This window comes from Gopherus evgoodei, chromosome 9 (assembly GCF_007399415.2).
Source record: "Gopherus evgoodei ecotype Sinaloan lineage chromosome 9, rGopEvg1_v1.p, whole genome shotgun sequence".
Classification (NCBI taxonomy): Eukaryota; Metazoa; Chordata; order Testudines; family Testudinidae; genus Gopherus; species Gopherus evgoodei.
In genome coordinates, this window is record NC_044330.1 from 34,094,979 (window position 1) to 34,121,300 (window position 26,322).

At 43.1% G+C, this 26,322-nt stretch overlaps 2 protein-coding genes across 7 annotated transcripts in view; one reads left to right on the plus strand and one right to left on the minus strand.

Moving 5' to 3' along the window:
• The window catches only part of FBXO36 (F-box protein 36), a 73,785-nt gene extending 73,634 nt beyond the window's left edge, over nt 1-151 (minus strand). The window contains exon 1 of the mRNA XM_030575543.1: nt 20-151. Coding sequence (XP_030431403.1) covers nt 20-115 — 96 coding nt within the window. The 5' untranslated portion in view covers nt 116-151. The remainder of the gene's footprint in view (nt 1-19) is intronic.
• Nucleotides 152-210: 59 nt separating this feature from the next.
• TRIP12 (thyroid hormone receptor interactor 12) overlaps nt 211-26,322 on the plus strand; it is a 177,497-nt gene continuing 151,385 nt past the window's right edge. For 4 of the 6 annotated variants that reach the window (XM_030575535.1, XM_030575538.1, XM_030575539.1 and 1 more), the window contains exon 1: nt 211-676. The gene's annotated coding sequence lies outside the window, so the exon portion shown is untranslated. Of the gene's footprint in view, nt 677-18,163; nt 18,371-26,322 lie in introns of all 6 variants that reach the window. The other 2 variants (XM_030575536.1, XM_030575537.1) reach the window with 2 other exon arrangements.

Here is a 26,322-nt window from a genome sequence, read left to right on the forward strand (position 1 = left end):
CCTTCCCTCGTTCACCCACCTCCTTCCGGGTGACGATCAGCTGGTAGAAGTCCTTGCTGGGGGCCGGGGCCTGCGCGCGGGTCTCGAACAGGTTCTCCTGCAGTAGAGACGCCATTTTGGGACGCTGGCAAGAGGTGACTATGGCAACCAGGAAGGGGCGGGCATCAAGAGAGGTCACTGGGAGCCCAGCCCCCTCTTAAAGGGGCCGGGTGGATATTAACGCTCTAGCCCAGCGGGGTCTTCGCCCCAGCGGTGAGGAGGGTCCTGTACACTCCTTAGTTGGTAAAAAAAGACCCTCCGGCCCCGCTGACCTGAGGGGAAATACTTGCATGGACCCAGAGGTGACGACCCCGGCGGAAGGATACCGCTCGCTAGGCCAAGAAACGCCTGGCAGCGCAGGGACCCAGGACGAGCAAACCGCCGGTCCAGGGGCTTCGCGGGTGGCGGCCAGCCGGGCAGAGGGAGCGCATTTAGGCAGGGGGAACGGGCAGATGCTGCGGGCCCCGTTGGGGGGTTAAGTAGTCCCCAGCCTCCCCCGTGCCGCTGGAAGGGGTTCGGCTGCGGAGGCGGACGGCGCGCTGGTCGGTGCTGCGGCTTCAGCTGATAATTGAAGGGAAGGGAAGCTACTGCTGGGGTGGCACGGAGCGTCTGCGGAGGCCGCATCGGGACAAACTAGGTACATAGAATCCCTTCCCCTTTCCTGGGCACTGAGGACGTGAGGGGGGGTGCTGGGCACCCTCAACTGCCCTATGCTCCCTCGGTCAGGCCTGTTGTCACCTCCGGTATGAGCTCAGCTGCCCTTCCCCGTCTACCCGGGGCAGGGGGGAGGGGAGACGCGCCATCCTAGGCATTGTTTGTGGGAGAGTGAGTGCTGGGGCCTGGGGGGAGGCGTAATGATCGGGGGAAGGGGAGATCCTATGGGGGGCGGATGGAAGGGCCGAAGAGGCCCTGGGTTTACTAATGGGATTCTAGCGGTGAGGCCCTCACTGAGGAAGGGGAAGGGATGAGGGGGTGGAGGTGGTAGAAATGGAACTGACAAAATGGCCAAGCAGCCACTAGAAACTGACTTTAGTGCACCCCCACCGCCCCTAAAATATTAACTTAGGGGTTGAGGGGAGAGAAGATCTCCTCAATCCCTGCCTCACACAATGCACCCGACAGCCTGGAGCCCCAAGGTGGGGAACTCTCTTCCGCACCAGCTACGGCTAGCTCTGTGGCCTGGGTAGTTGCTAATACAAAAGGCTAGTGTCAGGGTTGACGCTACTGAACCCGATTTGTATTTGCCTCCCCCCATATGAACCCCCTTTCCCTGTTGCAGTTATATTTATTTTTTAAGCAGTTATCGAGTTTCCTTTTTTATAATAGCAACAAAAATCCTAGCCGGAGAAAGAAAAGGCAAAATAATCAGCCGCCGTCCATATTTCCCAGGCGGGGGGATAGGGTGTTGATTCGAGTTACAATACTGACTGCCCACTACAGGATTATTTCCACCCGCGTCAGTTGAGAGCTGATTCTCTCCCCCCACCCTCTCTTTTTTTTTTGTTGTTGTTGCTGCTTTCAGTGAAGTAACTAGTCCCTTGGTCCTGCCGTTTGTTTGCATAATACTCACACGTAAATTCTCTCTTTCCCCGTCACCCCCTTCACTGCTAGTCCCGTGATACCGTATCTGTGAGAGTGGCTGGGTATTGGGGAGCCGTGAAGATTTTTTTTTTATGGTGCTCACAGCACTCGCGCCGATCGCTTCCTAGCTGCTGCCTTGGCTGTCTGGGGCTGGTAAACAAACCGATGCCGGGGCTTTTACCAGACCTACGGGCCTATCTTCCTGCTGTTCAACTTTTTTATTGTTCCCCCTCCCCCTGCCTTCTAACGCACTGGCTCATCGGGTTTCTCCGCAGTTGGGTGTTTTAAGGGATCGGGAGTCTGAAAGTCTAGACTGTGAACCGGAAAATAATAGAGGGAAGAGTGGAAAGTTGTGTCACGGGCTTTGGGGGAAAAACATCGACGTATGGAACAAAGGTCCTGCCTGAAATGGAGAGAGAGAGGCCTGCATGTGAGGCCCGATTGTGTCGCATTTACACAAGGGGAAAGAAATGAGAGCTTGGCATTGGCCTAAATTCACCTCATAAGTCTGGCATACAGTTTGGAAACACCTTTAGAGTGCGTTCGGTTTGTTTTCAAGGTGGTTTTGATATGTGCAGCCATCTCCTAATCATCCTAATTCAGGGTGAGTTTCAGTGTAACCAGTCTTCTTTCTTCATCCTGTTCAGCAGCAGTATTGATACAGTGACTTAAGGCTACATCATAAAAATTTACTTTAACAGGGTGACTTTCTGAATTTTTCTATTTGAGAGCATAAGCTTAAATTTATACTTGAATATGGAGTTTCATGGAGTTCTCAGGGCTGTCCTCTTTTTTGACAAGGCAACTTGAATAAGGGATACTGAATTGAGAAACACAGCCAAATCCTTTATCACAAGAGAAAGAAACTTTAAAAATGAAATTAAAAATACAAAATTAACAATTTTTCCTCAATAAGAATAAGATTTGTTTTGTCTGTGCATATATGTACAGGTAAAAATATCATGCATAAGTCAAGCATCAGCTAACAATCTTATAATTAAGGATGTTATTTCCACTGTGTATCCTATTTTCTTTTGTCCCCCTCCTCCCCAGGAGTTCTGAGATTTGGTGGCTGTCATTAAAAAGACAACTGAATTATTGATATTTATATTCTTAATGAGTTTTTTACAGTGTCTGTTATGTTTAAAGTTAAACTGTCACTTATCTGACAATTTTAGCCTTTTAATATGTTGAGTACAATAAGCCTAAAAGCAATATTTTAGTGAGTAAATATTGTAAAGCAGTCTATTGAGACTGCTAATTACTAAGCAGTATTCAAAATGGTCTACCAAACTGTGGTAAGCTTTAACCTTTATTTACCACACTTACTAAATTTCTAAAAGGCCCTCAGCTATGGACTTCAAGTGCATGTACACTTATGTTCCTTGTATAAAATGAAAGAACACTTCCTCCAAAACTTGCTGCACCCACAAAGCCTCCCATTCTTAGAAGCCTCAGGAAAAGAGATGGGCTGGCTCAACATTTCACTCTCTGATTGTCAGACTAACTTGAGAAATGAATTTGCATTGCTGTTGCTCTTCCTGAGAGAGCATAATTTCAGACCTCAAGATGGTTAACATTCAGGGGCTGTGAACAAACAGCTGTTTAAGACACCACATCGACAGCTTCAGCACAGCAAAGACCCCACAGTTTTCAGGATTTTATGGATCAGTTAATGCTCTCTTTCAGAAAGAATGGAATCAATTAAGTACTACTCCAGCCAGGGACCACAGGCTTGGTGCCAGTGTTTTATTTCTGTGAACAAGTTATTTATCTCTTCAAAACTAGACCCTGAAAGCCCACTAAGATAATATTTAGGCCATGTCTACATCTAAAATTTTGCAGCGCTGGTTGTTACAGCTGTATTAGTACAGCTGTTTAGGGCCAGCGCTGCAGAGTGGCCACACTTACAGCAACCAGCGCTGCAAGTGGTGTTAGATGTGGCCACACTGCAGCGCTGTTGGGCGGCTTCAAGGGGGGTTCCGGGACGAGAGAGCAAACCGGGAAAGGAAACCAGCTTCCCCGCGGTTTGCTCTCTCGGTCCCGGAGCCAGCCAGCAAACCGCAGGGAAGGAGACCTGCTTGCTCGGGGTTCCGGGACGAGAGAGCAAACCGGGAAAGGAAACCAGCTTCCCCGCGGTTTGCTCTCTCGGTCCCGGAGCCAGCCAGCAAACCGCAGGGAAGGAGACCTGCTTGCTCGGGGTTCCGGGACCGAGAGAGCAAACCGGGAACGCCGCGGTTTGCTCTCTCGGTCCCGGAGCCAGCCAGCAAACCGCAGGGAAGGAGACCTGCTTGCTCGGGGTTCCGGGACCGAGAGAGCAAACCGGGAACGCCGCGGTTTGCTCTCTCGGTCCCGGAGCCAGCCAGCAAACCGCAGGGAAGGAGACCTGCTTGCTCGGGGTTCCGGGACCGAGAGAGCAAACCGGGAAAGTTCGCCGCGGTTTGCTCTCTCGGTCCCGGAACCCCGAGCAAGCAGGTCTCCTTCCCTGCGGTTTGCTGGCTGGCTCCGGGACCGAGAGAGCAAACCGCGGCGTTCCCGGTTTGCTCTCTCGGTCCCGGAACCCCGAGCAAGCAGGTCTCCTTCCCTGCGGTTTGCTGGCTGGCTCCGGGACCGAGAGAGCAAACTGCGGCGTTCCCGGTTTGCTCTCTCGGTCCCGGAACCCCGAGCAAGCAGGTCTCCTTCCCTGCGGTTTGCTGGGTGGCTCCGGGACCGAGAGCAAACCGGGAAAGGAAACCAGCTTGATTACCAGAGGCTTCCTCCTTCCACGGAGGTCAAGAAAAGCGCTGGTAACTGTCTACATTGGATTACCAGCGCTGGATCACCAGCGCTGGATCCTCTACACCCGAGACAAAACGGGAGTACGGCCAGCGCTGCAAACAGGGAGTTGCAGCGCTGGTGGTGCCCTGCAGATGTGTACACCTTCAAAGTTGCAGCGCTGTAACTCCCTCACCAGCGCTGCAACTTTCTGATGTAGACAAGCCCTTAGTTTGATGAAGCTTCCAATGCAAGGAAATGTCTAATTGTATCTAAGATGCAAAGTCTTGGATAATAAAACGTGAATTGCAAAAGCCTCTACACAGTGGGTGATATATTGCAACATCTAGGCAGAAAAGGTTTAAAAAAAATAAATCAGCTTTGAGTTTTGTTTGCCCCTGTTCTAACTGTCAGATCCTTAAGACTTTGAGGCCTGTTTACACTACTGATATAACCAGTAAAATAATCTAGCTATAGAACAGTTGTTCCCTTAAACCATGTTATCAAGCTTAGTTGTCTGAGGTGTGTCTGTGCTAAATGTTTTGATTCAGGATTCCATGATTGCTTGTATTTTTAGGGTAGATGGGGGCCTAAATACAGCTTTGGTAGTTTTGCTAAACAGTAGGCTGTAACAACTAAGGATTAAAGATTCCAAAGGCTCAGTAACACAACTTCTAACTGCCTAAGATATCTATTAAATGGTGGGTAATGCTTGTCATGATTGATTTACATTGTAACATGCTAAAAGAGAGAGCCTCTGTTTCTGCTATTTCAGTGATGCCACATTGATACAGATTATGAAGACACTTTTCTATAAATCAGTAAACATAACTGAGGCCAGTAGAACCCTGTAATATCTCAAGAGGCATTTTTTGTGGTAGGGTAAGATGGGCTCTTAATGTGAAGGCAGTTTAATACAGTGCATGTGAGCTGGACAGGAACTCAGGAGACCTGGATTTTGTTCCTTGGGGTATGTCTACACTATGGGATTATTCCGATTTTACATAAACCGGTTTTGTAAAACAGATTGTATAAAGTCGAGTGCACGCGGCCACACTAAGCACATTAATTCGGCGGTGTGCGTCCATGTACCAAGGCTAGCATCGATTTCTGGAGCTTTGCACTGTGGGTAGCGATCCCATAGTTCCTGCAGTCTCCCCCGCCCATTGGAATTCTGGGTTGAGATCTCAATGCAAAAACAGTGTCGCAGGTGATTCTGGGTAAATGTCGTCACTGAATCCTTCCTCCGTGAAAGCAACGGCAGACAATCATTTTGTGCCCTTTTTCCCTGGATTGCCCTGGCAGATGCCATAGCATGGCAACCATGGAGCCCGTTTTGCCTTTTGTCACTGTCACAGTATGTGTACTGGACGCTGCTGACAGACGCGGTACTGCAGTGCTACGCAGCAGCATTCATTTGCCTTTGCAAGGTAGCGGAGATGGTTACCATCCCTATTGCACCATCTGCCATTGTAAATTGGCGATGAGATGACAGTTATCAGTCGTTTTGTACCGTCTGCTGCTGTCATGGGTGCTCGTGGCTGGCCTCGCTGAGGTCGGTCGGAGGTGCATGGACAAAAATGGGAATGACTCCCCGGGTCATTCCCTTCTTTATGTTTTGTCTAAAAATAGTGAGTCCTGCCTAGAATATGGGGCAAGTGTACTAGAGAACCAGAGAGCACAGCTGCTCCGTGTCAGAGCCCCAGAGATCCCACAGAAATGATGAGCTGCATGCCATTCTAGAGGGTGCCCCTGCAACAACCCCACCTGTTGCTTCCCTCCTCCACCAACCTTCCTGGGCTGCCATGGCAGTGTGCCCCCATTTGTGCGATGAAGTAATAAAGAATGTAGGAATAAGAAACACTGACTTTTTAGTGAGATAAAATGAGGGGGAGGCAACTTCCAGCTGCTATGATAGTCCAGGCAGTACAGAATCTTTTCTTTAGACATGTTGGGGGGGGGGGGGGGCTGATGGAGCTCAGCCTCCAGTTGCTATGATGAGGACGGTTACCAGCCGTTTTTTACACTCTGCTGGGAACGACCAGGAGTCATTCCCATTTTTACCCAGGCACCCCCGGCCGACCTCACCGAGGCCAGCCAGGAGCACTCGCGGGCTGATGATGAAGACAGATATCAGTCATAGTTTACCATCTGCCACCGGGAAGGGGATGCTGGTGTTCAGTGCTGCAGCACCCCATCTACCAGCAGCATGCAGTAGACATAGGGTGACATTGAAAAAAGGTGAGAAACTTTTTTTTTCCCTTTTCTTTCTGGGGGGGAAGGGTATAAATTGACGACATATACCCTGAAACACCCGGGAAAATGTTTTTGACCCTTCAGGCACTGGGAGCTCAACCAAGAATGCAAATGCTTTTTGGGGACTGTGGGATAGCTGGAGTCCTCAGTACCCCCTCCCTTCCTCCCTCCATGAGCGTCCATTTGATTCTTTGGCTTTCCGTTACGCTTGTCACACAGCACTGTGCTGTGGACTCTGTATCATAGCCTGGAGATTTTTTCAAATGCTTTGTCATTTCGTCTTCTGTAACAGAGCTCTGATAGAACAGATTTGTCTTCCCATACAGCGATCAGATCCAGTATCTCCCATACGGTCCATGCTGGAGCTCTTTTTGGATTTGGGATTGCATCGCCACCTGTGTTGATCAGAGCTCCATGCTGGGCAAACAGGAAATGAAATTCAAAAGTTCATGGGGCTTTTCCTGTCTACCTGGCCAGTGCAGCTGAGTTCAGATTGCTTTCCAGAGTGGTCACAATGGTGCACTGTGGGATACCGCCCGGAGGCCAATATCATCGATTTGCAGCCACACTAACCCTAATCTGACATGGCAATACCGATTTCAGCGCTACTCCCCTTGTTGGGGAGGAGTACAGAAATCTGTTTAAAGAGCCCTTTATATCAGTATAAAGGGCTTTGTTGTGTGGAGAGGTGCAGGGTTAAATCGGTTTAACGCTGCTAAATTCAGTTCAAACGTGTAGTGTAGACCAGGCCTCTGTTAACTAGTATCTTTAAATGAATGGTATTCAGGTGCTTGTGGCAATCAGTTGTGTGGACAAATATTTTTCCATCCTGCCATATAATAGCCCTTTCTTATCTGGTCATAAGAACTTGCCTGCTTTGGTTATGCAACTGTGCAGTTAGTGGGATTGTCTTTACTTCCATCTGGCAACTCCTGTTTTAGCACACATAATCAAATTGTCTGGATAGGGAGTCTATAACAATTTTTTGCCATGTGCTTACTGAGACCAGTGACATTAATGTTTTGCATATCACCCAGTACAGCATTCAGCCATATTTGTAATGTGTATAAGGAAGAGGATTGATACTACTGTTAATTAATAGTGCTATCAAGATTATTGGAAAACTAGGCACAAAGTGGCTGACTTCAATTCAAGACACACTTACTGAAAACATTGGAATGTAATATGAAACTGTTGCAAATACTGTACTTAACAAATATTCTCATTTTGACCTATGCATCATTTTTTGTTTCCCATCACCCCAAGCAGATATGGTTAATTAGTGCTTGGAAAGCTAGTTAAAGTATTGTCTGGTAGAGCTGTTGGCCTTTAGTATTCAATTAGAAACTCCATAATAGCTTTATTTATTTATTTTTTACACCAGAAGGCAAAGTTCTGAATTTGACTGCATCCACACATTTGCGACTTCTTTTCTTTTACCAGGTGTTCAGTCCCTACAGCTTACAAAGTGACATGTTTTCTTGGTGGCTAATAATATAGCTGGCATTTGTTTCTTGGGTGGAGGGGGGTGGGCAACACATCTGCAAGCAACAACATTTTTACAGTAGTGAGAAGAGGGTTATCTTTAGTACATTAGGTGGGATACTTGTAACTTTGGTGGGAGTGGGGTGAAGAATTCTTAATGTCCATGCTGAACAGACAGAATACTTTTCTAAGGTCTTACCCAGAAGACTCGGTTAGCCCTTTCTTCTTCTCCCTCAGAAGAATGAAAGGCTAAGTCTTCCTTCTTGGGTTTTGAACATGGGGTTCCAGAAAGTATTGGTATTTGGAAGTGGAGGCTGAGGTATCTTGTCAATCTGATTCCAGGTTCATTATGAACGCTTCCAAAATAATTTCTGGAAAGCAAGATGTTTGTTCTTCTAAAGATATGGGAATTTGTACAGTCAGTAAAATGCACATTTATTGTATAGTATCCATGCGAGTGTACAGATGAAAACTAGCGTATTTCAATATAGTCACTAAAAAGGTGGGGACGATTTAGGAGACTTTCCTAAGATGGCTTGTAAATGACAGGCACTAGACTCTTAGGAATAGGCATACTGCTGATATTACTTGAGACTGGTGATTGATTGCAGGTCAGTACAATTTTATATGTTGGAATGTGGAAAAAGGGGTAAAAGAAGTGGCTGAGTTCATGGTTAAGTCCAAAGCTGACTGCAGAGTTACAAAAGGATCTCACAAAACTGGGCAACAAAATGGCAGATGAAATTCAATATTAAGTGCAAAGTAATGCACATTGGAGAACATCCCAACTATACATAGAAAATGATGGGGTCAAAATTAGCAGTTACCACTCAAAGAGATCTTGGTGTCATATTTCTCTGAACACGTTCACTCAACATGTAGCAGCAGTCAAAAAAGCTAACCATGTTAGACACTGTTAAGAAAGGGGTTGATAAGACACAACATGTAATGCCACTACATAGATCCATACTTTGAATACTGCATGCAACTCTTGTTGTCTCATCTTAAAAAATTTGAATTGGAAAAGGACAACCTACAATTAGGAGTAGGGAACAGCTTCCATACATGGAGAGATTAGAAGGACTGGGACTGGTCATTTTAGAAAAAAGACTAAGGGAGGAGGTTTGATTTAAAAATTTGTAAAATCATGAATAGCATGGAGAAAGTGAATAGGGAAGTGTTAGTTATTTGCTTATGTAACACAAGAACCAGGAGTCATCCAATGAGACTAATAGGCAGCAGGTTTAAAATTTAAAGCAAGATTCTTCACACTACATACAGTCAACTAGTTGGCCTTTGCAACATCAGCTGGCAAAAGTATAACTGGGTTCAAAACAAAACTAGGTAAGATCATGGAGACTAGGTCTATCAGTGGCTCTTACTCAAGATGGCCAGAAATGCAACCCCATGCTCTGGGTGTCCCCATCATCCAGTCCCAGCTTTTGGCTGTCAGAGGTTTAGTTTGGATCACTCAGTAACTACCCTGTTCTGTTCATTCCCTCCGAAGCATCTGGCACTGGCAAAAGACAGGATATTGGGCTAGATGGACTATTCATCTGACTTAGTATGGCTAGTCTTATGTTCATGTTATTAATATAGTTCTTATCAATCATAGTGCTGTGTACTACTTGTTATAATCTGAGATCTGATAGAACATAGTGTGCTTCAAGGGACAGTAGTTTGTGTAGTTGTGAAGCTGAAAGATTGCTTGAATGTAGAACCAAGCATATGGACAGAGTAAAGTCAAGTGAATGCAGAGAGCAAAATAGATCGAAATGGCTGGACAGACATTTAACTTCACATCCTCATTGAATGCCAGCTTTCAATCTGCCCTTTTTTTCCCCCAAAAAGAAAAGCTGAGACTTGATGATCTTACGGATATCACTATTCAAAAGCTATTTGAAAATCATGTCCTGCGTCAGATTTACATATGTTCCTGACACTAGAACTCTCTAATTTTAACTGCCGCAAAGAGTCCTGTGGCGCCTTATAGACTTACAGACGTATTGTAGCATGAGCTTTTGTGGGTAAATATGCACTTCATCAGATGCATGTAATCTAATTTTAACTGTAGTTTAGTAAAAAGCCTACTGGTTTCATTAACTCCAAGAGATTGAGCCAGAGTAGGCTTTCTTCATCTGAAGTGTATTTTTGAACAAGAATAATTTTTTTAATTTGTTAAAAGTGTAGCAGTGAAACATAGATAACATGGCAGTTTATCCATTTTAGCTATAGTTTGATTTCCAGTGTGGACTACTCCTTCATAGAATCAACTCATCCTATGTACAGACTCTTAAAACTAAATTCATGTCTGGGGGAAAATGCAGACCTACATCTGAGGGTGCGGGTGTGTGGAAATAAAACTAACTGAAAGCAAGAAACTGGTAAAGTAAGAGTCTGTTAATGGGCAGTAAATTAGACACAAATAATGTAATACAGCATGGTGGGATTTTTAAAAAATCCCATTTAGTTCCTGGGCTGCAGATGCAGATATATGTCAAGTCATGGAGCAGGGGAGGTGATAATACATCTTTGTATAATCTTGGTGACACTGCACCCAGAATACTGCATTCATCTATGGACGCATCTTTGTTAGAAAGATATCGGCAAATGGAAGTGAGATTGGAAGATAAAAGATTTGGAGGTGGGTATTTAATGGGGGAAAAAATTAGAAGATGTATGCTAATGGATAAACAGCAACTGGAGAGAGGGTGTGTGTGAATATGACTGCCTTTCAGATATTTATAAACTAATACCAGTGATGGAGAGGAATTATTTTGGACAGGAGGACACACACAAAAATAATATAGCTGCAATTGAAGCCAGAAAAAGCTTCTTAAAAATGAGGCCGGTTAGACTGATACCTCTTTAAGCGAAGTATTAGAAGCCACATCATTTAAGCCACTTGAGGCAGAGCAGTAAAACTAGTACTACAGGGAACAACAGTGAATAGGCAATAGGGTAGAGTAATAGTTAACTTCAAGTAAATAATAATAGGCTGATGAAAATTAGCCAGGTAGTAACTAAAATAGGGTAAACATTGTGCTTGTTACTAATACATTATTTTGGTAGAAATAACTTTAATATAACAGGGAATGAGGGTTTACATCATGCCACTGGCTTTCAGGGTGAGGGTTAAGTTGGGGATGATGGAGGCAGGAGAAATCAAATTCATGTATGGAAAAGCTTTGCAAACAAATAACAGGATTTCCCTTCCTGTGGTGGGTCATCATGTGCCTTCCCTGGAATACGATGATTTTGTGATATCGCTTTTGAATTGGAGACTGATAGAAGGCCTTAATACTACAGCATGTGGACAGTCTCTGGTCTAATAGTCGAAACTAGTTAATGGTAAATTTACCATTTAGATATAGGAAGGCTTGATTGAGCTTGATATTGCTTTTTTTTTATAATTTTGACAGATAATACCCATTTTTTAAAGCATTTTTGAAGCGTGTTATCTACATTTTCACAGTTGTAAAACTGTATCAGGCAATTTATTTAATGATGGTAGACTTGAGATTCAAAAAGTTAATGCTCAATAGCTGTTAAAACATAAATTGTCGCATCCCATGTCAAACTATACAAAATTGTTCTTCAGTCAAACTTCTCAAGCAGCATTTTTCCTGTTACACAATCAATAAAAGTTTATAGAGGAATCAACACTTAAAAAAAAAAATCCTTCCAAGTTTATGCATAGATTATGTTGATCATTGTCTAAAGTGAAATATATAGGTGAGAGAGCTCAAGTACTGAAGCTTGTCTGTTTATTCAAGAATCTGAAATCTTGTCTCCTTTTTTTCTTAAATTAAGGATAAACTTTTGGGTTTGAACAGTTTATCTTTTATATAAATAAATGTTTGTTCCTAGGACTTCAGATCCATCTTTAGATACTCTCCTATTGTATTGTATTAGAGTTAGTTTATTTGCTAGGATATAGGAATTTTGGGGGTGATAGAATATTTGCCAAATCATGCACTTTTAGAAGCGCCCTTGATTTTCAGTATCTCTTTAGAGTGAATGTTCCAAATACTCTCCAGTTAAAATCTATGTACTTAAGCTTTGGTCAGAGCAAATGCTTCAGCCTTTAGAGCCAGTTCTAAAATGCATAACTGAGGATCTTGTTTGGAACTGAGTTAGAATTAATCTGGTGTCACTTGATGTTCACATTACAGGTACAGTAACAGGTCCTAGTTTGCTTGACCAGAAAGTTTCTTGGGTATGTTTAGCCCTCTTTCCCAATCCTCAGATTTTCACATTTCTACTGTGAATAAAATTTGAAAGCATACCCTCATTACTTAAACTGACTTTATATTTCATTAACTATTAATATTAATTACTATTTGTTTATGATAGGCTAAATGGAGTAAAGTGTTCCTTTTTAGCTTTGTGCTCTCTGGTTGAAAAATAGTTGCGCAATTTGTCTACTAGGTTACTTTCTGAACTAATTGGGACATTTCTTACCATTATTCTGGAATACCTGTTCTAGAAAGTGTTACTTCTAGATACTTCAATTGTTGCTGTGTAGCAGTTGAATCAAAAGTTAAGAATGAATTTAGCTAATGCAGAACTGCAAATATTGCTTTATTCTAGTACTGAACAGATAGGTAATACTGAATTCAGGTTGTGTTTGAATTCTTATTACTCATTCTGTATTTAGCACTGGGGGAAGCAAGTGAGGTCTGGGCATGAGGAGCTTTACCAAATAGCATTTTGAGTCGAGATCTCTCTCTGCACCAAATGAACTTCCCACTGGTAGCAGCTCTAGTTTTGGTAAGATGGTTTATAGCCACCATCTAGACCGGGGCGGGCAAACTTTTTTTTTTTGTCCTGAAGGCCGCATTGGGTTTGGTAAATTTTGTATGGACGGCTGGTTAGAATATTACCTATTTGTTCAGTACTCTAACCAGCCCCCACCTCCTATATGCCCCCCTCCAGGGACTCCTGCTCCATCCACTCCCCGACTGTCCCTGGACCCCCCATTGCCCCATCCAACCCCTCCTCTCATTCCTGAGGGCCCGCCCCCCGTGACCCCTGCCCCATCCAACCACTCATTCTCCCTGTCCCCTTACTGCCCCCTGCTGCCCATCCAACTCCCTCCACCATCCACACCCCTGCCCCCTGACCACCACTCCGAACTTCCCTACCCTCTATCCAACCCCTGCCCCCTTTACCATAGTGCCTGGAGCACTGGTGGCTGGCGGTGCTACAGCCGTGTTGCCCAGCTGCAGCTGGGCCATGCCACTGCTGCCGCCGCCGCCGCTGCCGCCACCACCACGCAGCACAGAGCACCAGGTCAGGCCAGGAACTCTCAGCGCTGCTGCCCAGAGCATTGTGGCAGAGCGAGCTGAGGCTCCAGGGGAGGGGGGACAGCAGGGGAGGGGCCAGGGGCTAGCCTCCTGGGCTAGGAGCTTGGGGGCCGGGGCAGGATGGTCCCATGGGTCAGATGTGGCTCAGAGGGTGTAGTTTGCCCACTCTGATCTAGATCGATTATGAGCAGGACATGATGATTGGTAGCTGGCCTACACTGGCATTTCTATAACTACTCATGCTACTGGGCATCCTATCTATAGCAGAGCTCCCAATAATGCTAAGTGAAGCTGAACTAATGTTAGTAATAGTAGGAATTAAAAAAAGGTTCCTGCCTCCATGGAACCAAAACTTTATGTATTTAAAAATATCACCAGTTGTTGCACAGCTGTATGGTGACTCCTAAAGTCATTTCACTTGTCTTAACTGTCTGTCAAATTATTAAATCATCCTTTCCTCCAGCAGCTTATGTTGTCTCCATGTCCTTCCCAGCTCTGAGCATTGTCAGTCCTTAACAAAAACCCTCTCGCCTTCATGCCCCTTCTATCATATGACTGACTGCTTAAGAAACAAAGTTCTTACTACTTGTGCTCCATCAACCTGTACTGTAGTCCTTCCACAAATATTGCTTGTTTAATCTTGCTTGCTGTTATGACTCCAATTACTGTCTTTTGAAGTTGTTGGTTGGGTTTTTTGTTTTTCTTTTGTTCTGCTATTGAGTTGACTCAGTTGGTTTGCTTTTTCTGTAGTAAATCTTGTTGCCATGGCCTTGAGGTAGCTGCTTTGCTTTCCTAAGCATGTAGACTCTTGTCACTTTTTTCCCCTCCCCCATCCCAGCTGGGAGATATCAAACATGAACACACACCTCCATGTATCATGTGTGCACTGAATGACACAGCACTAGAAAGGTCAAATTGTATAAACATAGTATAACTGCACTACTTAAGCATATACAGAGAATAAAACACCTCTAAAAATCAAATGTGTAACTTTTTAAGAGCCATACAAATCTGGATTTATTGTCACCTGGTGTAGCAAGCTTCTTTGCTGAGGCCTATCACTTTTTCTGCCTCTCAAGAAAGGGTGCTGGTGTCACATAGCCAGTGGCAGAAAGAAATGCCTAGAAGACTCTTGTGTAGTATTTCTCTCCATACCAAATGCTGTTACACATGAGTTCCAGTGCAGTAGTGCTGTTCTTGGCCTCAGCAGACCATCCAACTTCACACAGATGTGTGGGAGCACACCCATGATACTAGTATAATCGGTGCTGGTACAAAGCTGGGTAGGGCAAGTTAAATGCATCCTGTGCTGATGCTAGTGCTTTGTTTTAGTGTTAATGTCTTCTATGCTATCTCCTTCCTCCTCCCTCCCCACCTCTTTTTCATTATAAACCCTAGCTCAGCAGCTCTCAAACTGAGTTGGGAGTCCAAGGTGGGTCGCGAGCTCATTTTAATGGAGTTGCCAGGACTGTTTTAGACTTACTGAGGTCCAGGGCCCAAGCCCCAGGACTTCAGCCCTTGCTGGCAGGGCTAGGTTACAGGCCCTCTACCTGGGGCTAAAGCCCTTGGGCTTCGGCCTCCCGTTCTTTCTGCCTCCCCTCTCCCTCCCCCCCCCCCAAGGCAATGGGGCTTGGGCTTTGTGGTCCCCCCCGCCCATATTCCCCTGGGTGGCAGGACTCAGGTAGGCTCAGTCTTCAGTCTCCCCTCCTGGGGTCATGTAGTAATTTTTATCAGAAGGGGGTCATAATTTAATGAAGTTTGAGAATCCCTGCCCTATTGCCACAATCACAAGAATACTGATTCCAACTGCTTCCTTAACAAAAGTATATCCACACTACAGAGCTGTATAGTGCCCTGCAAGAACTGAGTGCACATATGCTTTGGCATTCCCAAACGTACATTTCTCCATCCTGAAGATGCTTGTTTCTTCTTCAAGCAATTGGTCTAGTAGGACAATCCAGATTAGATTACCAGTTTTGCAGTTCCATGTCTTGTAAGTATGAACTAGTCACTATAGAATAAATACTGTCTTAATTTTAAATTGCTCCACATCAGCATGTAGATGTTGGGGTTAGAGAAGAAAGTGGAAATGGAACTGGAAGTTTTGACAACTGAATAGGGGATGTTGAGGAAGCTGGAGCTTTTGGCTTAAGGGGAGGCTGTTTGGGATTGTGGGATAAACATACCAGTGGGGGACTTAAGCTAAAATAGTCAGTGATGTAACTAAACATGCTCATTTTGAAACTTGCATATTTAACTCTGAAATAAAATGAATTCAGATGAATGGGTTAGTTTACCCTGTAGAAATACTATTTCACGCTGCCAGTAAATTCAGGAAGTCAATACTACTTTAGTTAACTTTATATTTGGAATGCTTCTCCACAGCCATTGTTTCTAACCAAAAAAAAAAAAAAGCGAGGGCTTGGATTCTAGAACAGAGTTTTGCAGCCAGGGATGGTTTCGCCTAAATGTTTTATGGCTGCAGGATTGTGGGATACATGGGGTCCTGAGTACCAGGGTGGATTGGGGGTGTGTGTGTGTGGTTGTTTTTTTTTTTTAAATCACTGGTTTTTAATCAGGTTTAAATCAGCAAGCAGGGAACCTTGCTTTAAATCCATGTATTTTTATTGTTTTGCTTTTGTACATCTTGGTTTCCTAAAGAGAAGTTGGATTCTTACTTGTTACCAACCTATAATATGTGTTGATTTGGAACTAAATATAACCTTTATGCTAAACTTGGTGCTTTTTTGCTAAGAGTGATACATCAGCCACACTTTTAAGCAACTATATAGCTTAGTGTACACTTATTCAGAGTGTTAATTTTTACACTTTACTATGTTAAAAATGAAGTACTTATTTACTAAATGTGACTTTTTTGTCAAGCTCTTTTCTGAGGGGAAGTCAAACTCAATTAACAATGCACAAAAACAGCATTTATTTTATTAAATAAAAGTACCTCACCTAATGGACACGAGAATTTTTTTCAAAACAAGTTTTTGTGTTTACCTAAACTGTTTAATAAAACAGTTTTCAACTATTTTTTCTGTAGGTATTGAGTTGAACAGATGCTTTCTGGTCTCTCTGTCCTCCAACACTTTAAAACTAGCAGATTGTTTGAGGGTGCAATTAGTTTTTAATCATAGTCTGTGAGATGGAGGTGTATAAACCCTGCACCAACTTGGAAAGGTTTAAGGAACCTACTCTGGGCTGGAGTAGCTGTGCCCTTCTGCACCTGCAAGTCATGCCAGGAATGAGGGAGGAGTTTAAAAGGAGGAAACTTAAGGAGGAAGGGCAGTTGTGTGAGGGAGCAGAGTGCTGAGCTTCCCAGCTCTTGGGAAGAGGCCTGGTAGTAAGCAGAGCCTAAAAGCTTGCCTAAAAAAGAATCCAACTCCCCTAAGAATAAGGGGTGCTGTATTCTATAGCTTCAGTGGACTTTGAGTTGAATTCTCACTTGGCTAGGGCCCCTCTGAGGGAGTAGAGGCTGATGCTGTTTGAGCTACCTGTGTCTCTTCTCTGTGTTTTTGCTACTCTTGAGTTTTGTTTGTCCCATGGGACCCTGAAAGGCAGGAAGTATGCAGAAAGATTTAGCTGGAAGGCTGAGAGCTCATCACTGCTCAAGTGCTATAGGCTGCCCCTACTGGAGTGACTGGATCTGATCTGAGTGGTGTTCTTTCAAAACCCCAGCGGGGTGATGTGTAAGGTTCAGGTCCCTTACAGTTTGGAAGAGGAAAACAAGCTTTCCTGCTTTTTAACCCCCAAATGGCTATTTGAACAAGTCATTTAACTGATCTAGTTGAAAAAATGAAAATGAAGAAGATATTCTCTTGGCACCTGCAGAAGAGGATAATTCTGTCAAATGCTGGTTTAGCATTTCAGCAGATTGATTCCAGGAGCTTAGCCTGTGACTTCCACCAATTCAGTGGTTTGCTGCCAGACACCCCCGTGGTATAGACCCTGTGGTAACTCGACCAAAGGTATGTTGACTCCAGCTATATTATTCACATAGCTGGAGTTGCATAGTGTAAGTCCTGTGGTCTGCTTGTTTCTGGGTGGGAAAGAATAAGCGAAGAGCACAATAGTCAGTGTGAGGAATCTTTAAAAAAAAAAAAAAAAAAAGACACTCTGCTAAATACAGTAGTAGTTTACAAACAGTACTCTTATGTAATCAATTCCAGTAGCTGCTACAGGGGAGTTATGGTTCACCTTGCCTCTGCTAATGCTTCCATGAGGCTATTGAATATGTTGACCCTACAACCCTTCATGACCTCTGGCCTTGGAAATGTGAACAGGGCTAGCCGGCCAGAATTCTGTCCACCTCTATTCCAACAATTGCCCTTAATCATCTATCCTCATACTTATTTAGTGAAACCACACACGAGCTTATGAAATAAACTGATGTATGGTCCCCACTTTACTGATAGGGCAGTTGAAGCACTTAGTCTGTGCCTTTGGTTGCATGCCTATGACAAAATTGGAAACAGGCCCAAATTTGTGATTCTCAAGATGCCATAAATGTTTAATTATACTGTCTTTTAAAAATGGGGCAGTTGTGATTACATGTCTGTCATCTCTCTCAGATAATGTGTTGTGTAATGGTGTGATGGCATCAGGCCCAAATTACACAGAGGCTGGCTAACTTGCCAGATTCACAGTAGTGGTTTAGGTTAAACTATCAGTCTGATAGTTATTTGCTGTGTGACTTTTGGCAAGTCACTTAACCTCTTTCTTCCTCTTCACAGAGAAAATGGATATTAATACTTAACTCACTGGAGCACTGAAAAGATTAATTAGGAGTGATCAGTTCTGTACAAAATTGCTGTTATCTGACCACCTGCAGATTGGAAAAAGTGTGATTTGGAGCACCTCCTGTATTTTAGCTTTACTGCCTTTTATGCAAACCAGAGAAGATGGGAGGATCTTTTTATAAGAATGGTCAAGTAGGGTAGGTGAGTTTTTTTTTTTTTTTTGTTTTTTTTTAAATGTTTTTCTTGAGATGCTAACTTGAAATTGGTACCCGCAGTAGCAATGATGCTTTCAGGTTCTGTTGGAGAGAATGGTCTGGCATAAACATTAGGTTTCAGATACTTTCCTTGGAGATCATGGTTAAAATCTAGACAAGTTGCTTCAGACCACTCATCCTCAAGGTTGGTGTATTCCCTCCTTTTACAATGTTTTAATTTTCCAATTCTACTCCATTTCATTTAGTAGTTTTAAAATAGATGCTATTTCATGGACAAAATAGCTTGGTGTAAGAAACTTTGTCTCATGGCACTATTTTGTTACAACTCATGGTACCATTTTGTCTTTCCTGTAATGTCTAGCAATAAGAAGCCACAGGTATGAACTAGATTTTTAACCCTGTCATTCTCCCTAAATCAGCAAGGCAGATGAGGAAACAGAGGCACCAAGAGAAGTGACTTGCCCAGTGGCACACAGCTGGTTAGTGGTAGAGCCAGTAACAGAACCCACATATCCTGACTTAATCTGTCTATCCACTAGGCCACACTACCTTGGAAGAGATGAGGCAGGGGATTGCAGGAAGAGAAAGGATGGTTCTGGTTAAGGTAACTGAATGCCACCCTGAAGAACTGGATTCTGTCTCTCTTCCTCTGCCACAGAGTTCCTGTGTAATGCTAGACAAGTCATATAATACAACGTGCATTCCTCATTTTCCTCTTCTTCCATTTCCCCTTATGTAAAATGGACCTCCTTGGTACTGGTACTTGGTAAAGCACTTGGAGAGCCACTTATGAAAAGCATTATATAAGAGCTACACACCTTCCAACTTTTTGCAACAAATGAAGCAGGGCTCTGGCAACTAAATCTTTTAAGACACAACCCCCATTCCTCCCCAGAACAGGTCCATTCTCTGCATTGAAGTAGGTGGGATGTGGGGGAGGGTGTAAGGGGGAGTATATGATCACGTATTTGAAGACTGTTTCATAATGTGTACACACAAGGGGTGGAATTAAGGCTTCATAGGCAGCCTTAATTCTGGCATTTCTTAACTTTTCAGTGCTTGACTTTGCAACCTTTGTTTTAGCATGTTTTTGGGTGTAATAGTTGTACATGGGGATGGATTAGTAGGTCCATATTATCTGTGTATTGCTGGCACTCCAGTCTATAATGAGTGGTAAGATGAGCATCTGCATGTAGATGTTGAATAGGACAAGAAAGAAAACTGATCCATGTGGGACTTTACAGGTGAAGGGTCTAGTGGCAGAGCTGTAGTTTCCGATCACTCCTCTTTGGGTGCACCTCTGAAGGGTGGATTTAAGTATTTTAGCATATTTTCCCATAATCCCTACCACTCCTCTTCAGTGGACAGCAGCATTTTCTGGATAACTGAGCTTGTAGTTTAATCTTTTTTTGGCTAACTCCTTTCATTTGTGAGCAAGCTCAGAGGTTTGATCCTGAACAGTAGTTAATTAGAAATGATAGATCCACGGTGAATTTCTTCAGTATTGAATTACTGTGTGTTTTTGAAGGGGGAAGATTCCTTCCCTGAATGGGGCATTGGATCTTTTGTTCGTGACATATTCACCAACTAGGAATGGCATAGGTTTATCCAAGACCTGTGAATCCAACCCATCTAGGGTGTCCGTATTTTGGGACTGCAGGCTGGGTGTTCATTGGCTGGCATGGAGGAGCAGATCTATGCTAGTTAAAGATGACTCTTTCCCAATGTGTGTGGTCTCAGCAAAGTAGGATGATTTTTCCTTCAGAGTGCTTGGGGTGAGTTCTACAGTAGGTTTTTTAGAACCTCTGGACTGAAGTGGTTCACTGCCCGTAAAGTGGGATTTGACGTCTTCAGTAGAAGCTGATAGGAAGGGTCTCTTGGCCTAAAATATAACCTCAGCATAGGCTTGGAGAGAGTCTGTTTCAATGTGTCTGATTCAGCATTTGTTTTTCACCCTCTGTACTAGAATTTGACCTGCTCTTTACATCTGCCACAGGGTGTCAGTAAAACAAAGAAAATCCTGTGTGGACGGTGACAAATCATTAATCCTTGACTACTCTTTGTATCGTGAGTGAACAGTTGCTGTCCTTTAGCATAAATTTACATATTCTGCCCTCTAAATTACTGTTGCCCTGGGGCCATACTAATCTAGCAAAAATCACTAAACTATCAGTTTAACTCTCTCTAAGGTTAAGGTTTTGTCACTAATATTTTTTACTAAAACAAGTCAGGGACAGGTCATGAACAATAAACAAAAGTTCATGGAAGCTCATAGCCTGTCCCTGACTCTTTAGTAAAAATAATCTGGTGGGGACAACTAACAGAACTCTGTTAGGGACTGATCTCTGGCAGCTGCTTCAGCCCCATGGAGGCTGACCCAATCCCAGCTGCTGCTCTGGTGGCCCTGGGGCTGACCACTGGTCACTGCTGTTGTCCCAGTGGGGCTGACTTAAGCCTTGCTGCTGCTGCTTCAGTCCTGGGGCCGCTGCTCCAGTGGCCCTGGGGCTGACAGCTGCTTCAGCCCTGCCCTGGAAGAAGTGGCAGAGGACCTGGCAAGTCACAGAATCATATCCTAATTGCTAAACCTAGGGCATATTTTTTTCTTTACTTCATTCTCCTGAATGATCCACTGTATTTCCATGCTACACAAATGAGAACTTTAATTTCCTGCTAGTGCTGGGTGGGGATGGAGGACTGTAAATTATATTCCATAGTACTGAAATTGATTTCTTAGCCAGTCTGAGTTTCAGATGTGAGTAACTATACAGCTTGGGGGAAATGGGGAATGTACAGTTCCTTGCACTTCTTGGATGTATTGATCACTCAGATATTTTTTCAAAACCCTATATTATGAAATTCCTGTATTTTGGCTGATGGCTGTCAGCCAGAGTAAAACTTTTATAGAATTATTTAATAGTCACATCTCTTCTCACGGGCACCTTCTCTGATTGGATCAGTTTTTAAATGGCTTTCCTCCTCTTGTCCCTCAGCATGGTCCTCTGTTGGTGATATGACGTTCTTCTTGCCGATATCATAGGTTTAATGCCCCTGCAACAACAAAAATATTAACTGAAGCAGAAATTCCAAAACCTGCACCAAAAGTGTTCCTATTTCTTGTATGTCTCTCTAGTTCCTGTTTCTGCAATGGGGTAACCAAACGGATAGTTTTAAAGTCAAACACATCCCTTTGGTGTTCATAAATGCATTATATTATCTTGCTTGTGCAATCCTAACATCCTGCTCATATTTACTGTTCTGTACTGAGCAGAAGCTTTCACTGAGATATCCACAGTGATTTAAGTAGTCAGCTACCAAAGTGGCAGGCCGTGAGCACAGTATATCTGTTTTTCCCTTCACCAAACAGATTGCATAGGTGGGCTTAGCAAGGGCTAGCATGGGTATAGTAGGTCTGAATGAACTAATGGGTGCCAGGTCAGTTACATGCATATCTCAAAACTTAAGGGTATTCCTGAAGGTGTCAAAAATATCCACAATACCACATCTAACTTAATTAGTTGTAGTAGACTGCACTCTGTTTCATGTGCTCTGCAGATGCTTTCTAGAATCAGAGGCTGTTTTTTGGATATTCTTTGCTGAGGAATTGGTTTCATACTTCGTTTCCTGTTTCTGAGTTTCTTACAATAATTAAGACTGATGCAGGGACACAGGTATTCCATGATCACAATGCACCCTTTGCTGCAAAGCTGAGCCCCAGAGTCCATTTTTGAAAATTATTTTAACAGCCATATGGGTTAGTCCATATTTTCAAGATTCTATGTAAACTGATGCAGTGCGGGCTTCCAGAGTGTGCAGATACAGTGAAACAACTAGCTGTGAGGACGGTGAGCTGCCTTGTTGCTATCAGTGATGAAAACTAACTCCAAAACCTAAAGATAACTAATTTGCTAAATAACATTAGCAGAAACAATCAGCTAGTATTCTCATCCCATGGTTCTGAACTCCTTCTACATGTTCTCAGATGCTAAAAGCTCCATTTCCCACTGCTTAACTATCCAAACCTTCAGCTTTGACCCTGACTACTTGTATGATGCACAGTTCATATGAATCTTCAGCATGTCAAACTAGAACTGGGAGAATTGCATAAAATAAATGGAAATCAGTACTAAATAACTTGGAAGGGGATAGGTGATAGTTAAACTTATAACCCTAAAAAATTAAATGAAGCAGCCTTACAGTAGAATTCATGTTCAGGTTGCTGCAGAGTACCCAGGCCCTTATATAAAGCCTTGGTTTGAGCGTTTTTACTCCTGTCTGTCTCCAAGACCCCAATCTCTTGACTATAGATCACCTGATCTCTCAGTGCTCAAATGAACATTTAAAGGGAGCTCAAGTTAGAACTTGTGTTTCAGGGGACAGGGCATATTGCCTTATCAAAACACTACTAAAAGGATATCTGAGATCTCTGGAGTCTGACAGAAATGGGCTAGAATAAGTGGGTGGTTTTTTTTTTTTTTTTGGCATATAGTATAAAAGCTGGTTGAGGTCAGTTGTCTAACTCTTCTGGAATAGCTGTGCTGATTGGGTATATTTTATTTCTATTCCTCTTGTCCCTTAGCATGGTCCCTCTGTTGGTAATATGAAGCTCCGCTTGCCCTCATCTTTGATTTAATGTCTCTGTTCCTTTACTGGGAGGTTCTGTAACTTGGTCATTATACTGTCTGGGAGAGCTGCACACTTTCTGCCACATTTGTATGTTAATACTTCTTCTGTTCCTGCCTCAACTTCTTGATCTCTTGGATAATGTCCTAATAGGTCTCAATACCCAATAGTGATTATTGTTCTAATCAGGACTACGTAGTTCTAGTTTTTGGTACAACTCTTCTTTAAATTCAGGCAATGATACTTTCAGATGTCAGAAAGGTCCATTGAAAGCTGAATCTGTCTGCTTGCTCCATAGGGGTGGTATACACTAAAACTACTCTGGCTGAAATTGTTTAAGAAATATATATATATATATATATATATATATATATATATATATATATATATATATATATATATATATATATATATATATATATATAAATAAGGCTGATTAAGTCAGTGGAAAGTTCTATAGAGTGAGGTTAAATCTTCTGCCAAGGCATTGGGCTTCCTTCCTAGGTGGAAAGATGTATCTGCAAGAATGTCTGTAAAGTAGTGGGATCTAACCCTTTTTTTTTTCTTTTTAGAGAGAGAGAGAGAGAGAGAGAGAGAGAGAGAGAGTACCTGTGGAGTTACTTTTCTAAAGTGAATAGTACTAGAACAGAATTTGTCCTTCAGCCATAACAAGAAATCTGTTGCAGCTTTCTAATATTCAAATTGTTGATTTTTATCATCCGATCTTGACTAGTGTAGTAAGAATACAGAAATAGAAACTTTACCTGTTAGTTGAATTTCTGCTTCTCAGCAGGAATAAGAATTAAATGCACTTAATTGGAGGCATGTTTGTAAATTGTACTGAACTGAATAAGCCATGGGTCTCTTGTTCTTGTAACATTTGGAAGTAAAAATCAGAAGCATAGCCTACTGCCAATCTTCTAGGTATGGCGCTGTCAGGAAAGGAAGTGTCAGCAGGCAACCGCCCTGGAAGGTGCCAGAGTTCACTGTTGGTGCACTGTTGCCAGTTAGCACAGACCAACTGAACTGTCCAAAATATGTTCCAAGTGGTGTATAGGAGGTACAGAAATCTCACTCTTATCAGGCCATTTTTTGTGTGTGTGTGTGTGTGTGTGTGTGTGTGTGTACCAGTTTATAAAAAACCTAAGCCAGTTTTATCTTTCCATAAGTTGGAGTTGATGCAGTTCACTCCAAGGCACAACAAAATTCCCATCATTAAGTTATGATGAGCTCCTAGAGTGTATGGATGGGTATTCGGTTTTAATTAAACAAACAAAAAATTAAAACCTTCCTGGCATATTCCCATGAATAGACAAGTTTCAGCTGGTGACTAACATGGCAAAACCAGATCTGATCTCCTTTTCCCTCCCCTTCTTTCATGGGTACATAACTCATCCATTCTTCCTGTTGCTCAAACTGGTAATCTTGATTTCACCATTGACCCTGCCCTATCTTGACCCACACATCCAGATCATGAGTAATCCTTATTGTTTCTTACTGCATAGCAACTGTAAGATCTGACTATTTCTCTGTTCCTGTGCTGTCAAAACTCTTGTCTAAACCTTGATCTTCCTGCACCTTGATTATTGTAGTTGCCACTAAACTTCCCCCCTCAAGTTCATTTAGAATACTGCTAAAATAATCTTCAGACTGCCTGCCTAGATTATCCTTCTAAGTCCCTTCATTGGCTCTTCAGCTGTATCAAACTGATCCTTGCTTTCAAAACCCTTAACAACTCTCCCCTGCCATACCTATCTACCCTAATTGAGCTCAGTCAACTCCTTCCTTCACTTCAGTGATTCTAGCTTCAAACACTGGTATTCTCTACTTTACCAGCAAGTATTTCTTCTGTGCTGCCACTTATGAGATGAGAACTTCCTGTCCAAATCTGTAAAGTCCTCTTAGCCTCTAAATCCTTTCTCAAAATTCATCTTGTCAGTAAACTAAAACCTGATAGCTACATGGTGTGAGGTGAGTTGATTACTGCTCCTAAGAACTCTTCACTCACTCCTCTCATCTACATTTTTTCTAAGATTGTGAGCTCTTAGAGGTACAACAGTATAAAACACAACATTTGTACAGGACCTAGAACAATGGGTCCAAACCTGGCTGAGGCAGTGCTACATGCTACTGCAATATGATGTGATTTAGACTTTTGCAAAAATATATATATATACACACACCATTTCATACAAAGTGTCTCAAGGGCCACTGAGAAGTCCTTTCTCTAGCTACTGAATAAGTTTGTCAAAGATTGTGGTAATGCAAGCTTTACCAGCTCCACTGACATATCTTCATTCTGATTTGGTGAGAGAATGTAGTTCATTCAATATGTCCATTTAGCCATTGGCTTCAGATGGGAAGCAATTGTAGTGGGGCATTTATGTGGATTAATCTTCACTAAGAGAGGGGCTGAACTCACTCTGTAGCTCACCAAACAGGCATTAGCTGGTGTATATTGGCCCCCACCAACCTGGACTGAACTTGAACAGACAAACTGAATGTGATATATGCTTTGTATATCACTAATAAAACATTGATGTTGTCAAGGCTGATTTCCCCACTCTGGCACTTTGTGGGACTCCACCTTCTGCACCCAAGGATTCTAAAAATTTATAGTGGCCACTCCAGGCTTGTAGTAAACTCCAAGGTTACAGCTTCTCTCTGACGGTGGGTGGGTGGGTAGATGCTGCCACCACCCAAGGGCAAAAACCCCTTTGAGAACCCAGGAAGGCGCACTTGGAAATTCCTTTCTGTGGGGTACCCTCAAGCCCTTTCACTCCCCCTTCCCCCCCTCAGGGAAGAGCTGAGAGAGAACAAAGGAAATCAGCTGTTGCCACCAGCTAATTAAACATGCACAAACCTCTCAAGACACAAACCATTTTTTAACAGGATTGGAGGTTGGTGGTCTTTTAATAAAATTTATCTGAAACCTCAGGCTATTGTTAGATTTAAAGAGCAAATTACAAAAATTAAGAATAAATAGCTTTCTTGAGGTCCATCCTAAAGGTTACAAGCAAAACAAAAGCACCTGAGGTTAGCACAGAGGAGTATGCAAGCCATAAAGAAATAAGAGAAATCTAACTGTCTTACTAGACATTTCCTGATCTACTTAGCTATCTGGGGTTTCAAATAAGTAGTTTCTAAGCATGATCTGATTTTTTCTTATTTCATACCTGGCCCAAACTCTTGCAGCATAGTTCCAGCCCTGTCTCTGCTCTCTGGGAAAAACAACACAAAGGGGGAAACTCCCCGTCCCCCCCATTTAAAAAAAAGTCCTAGTTTTCTCCTTGGCTCTTTTGGTCAGGTGCCCACTCC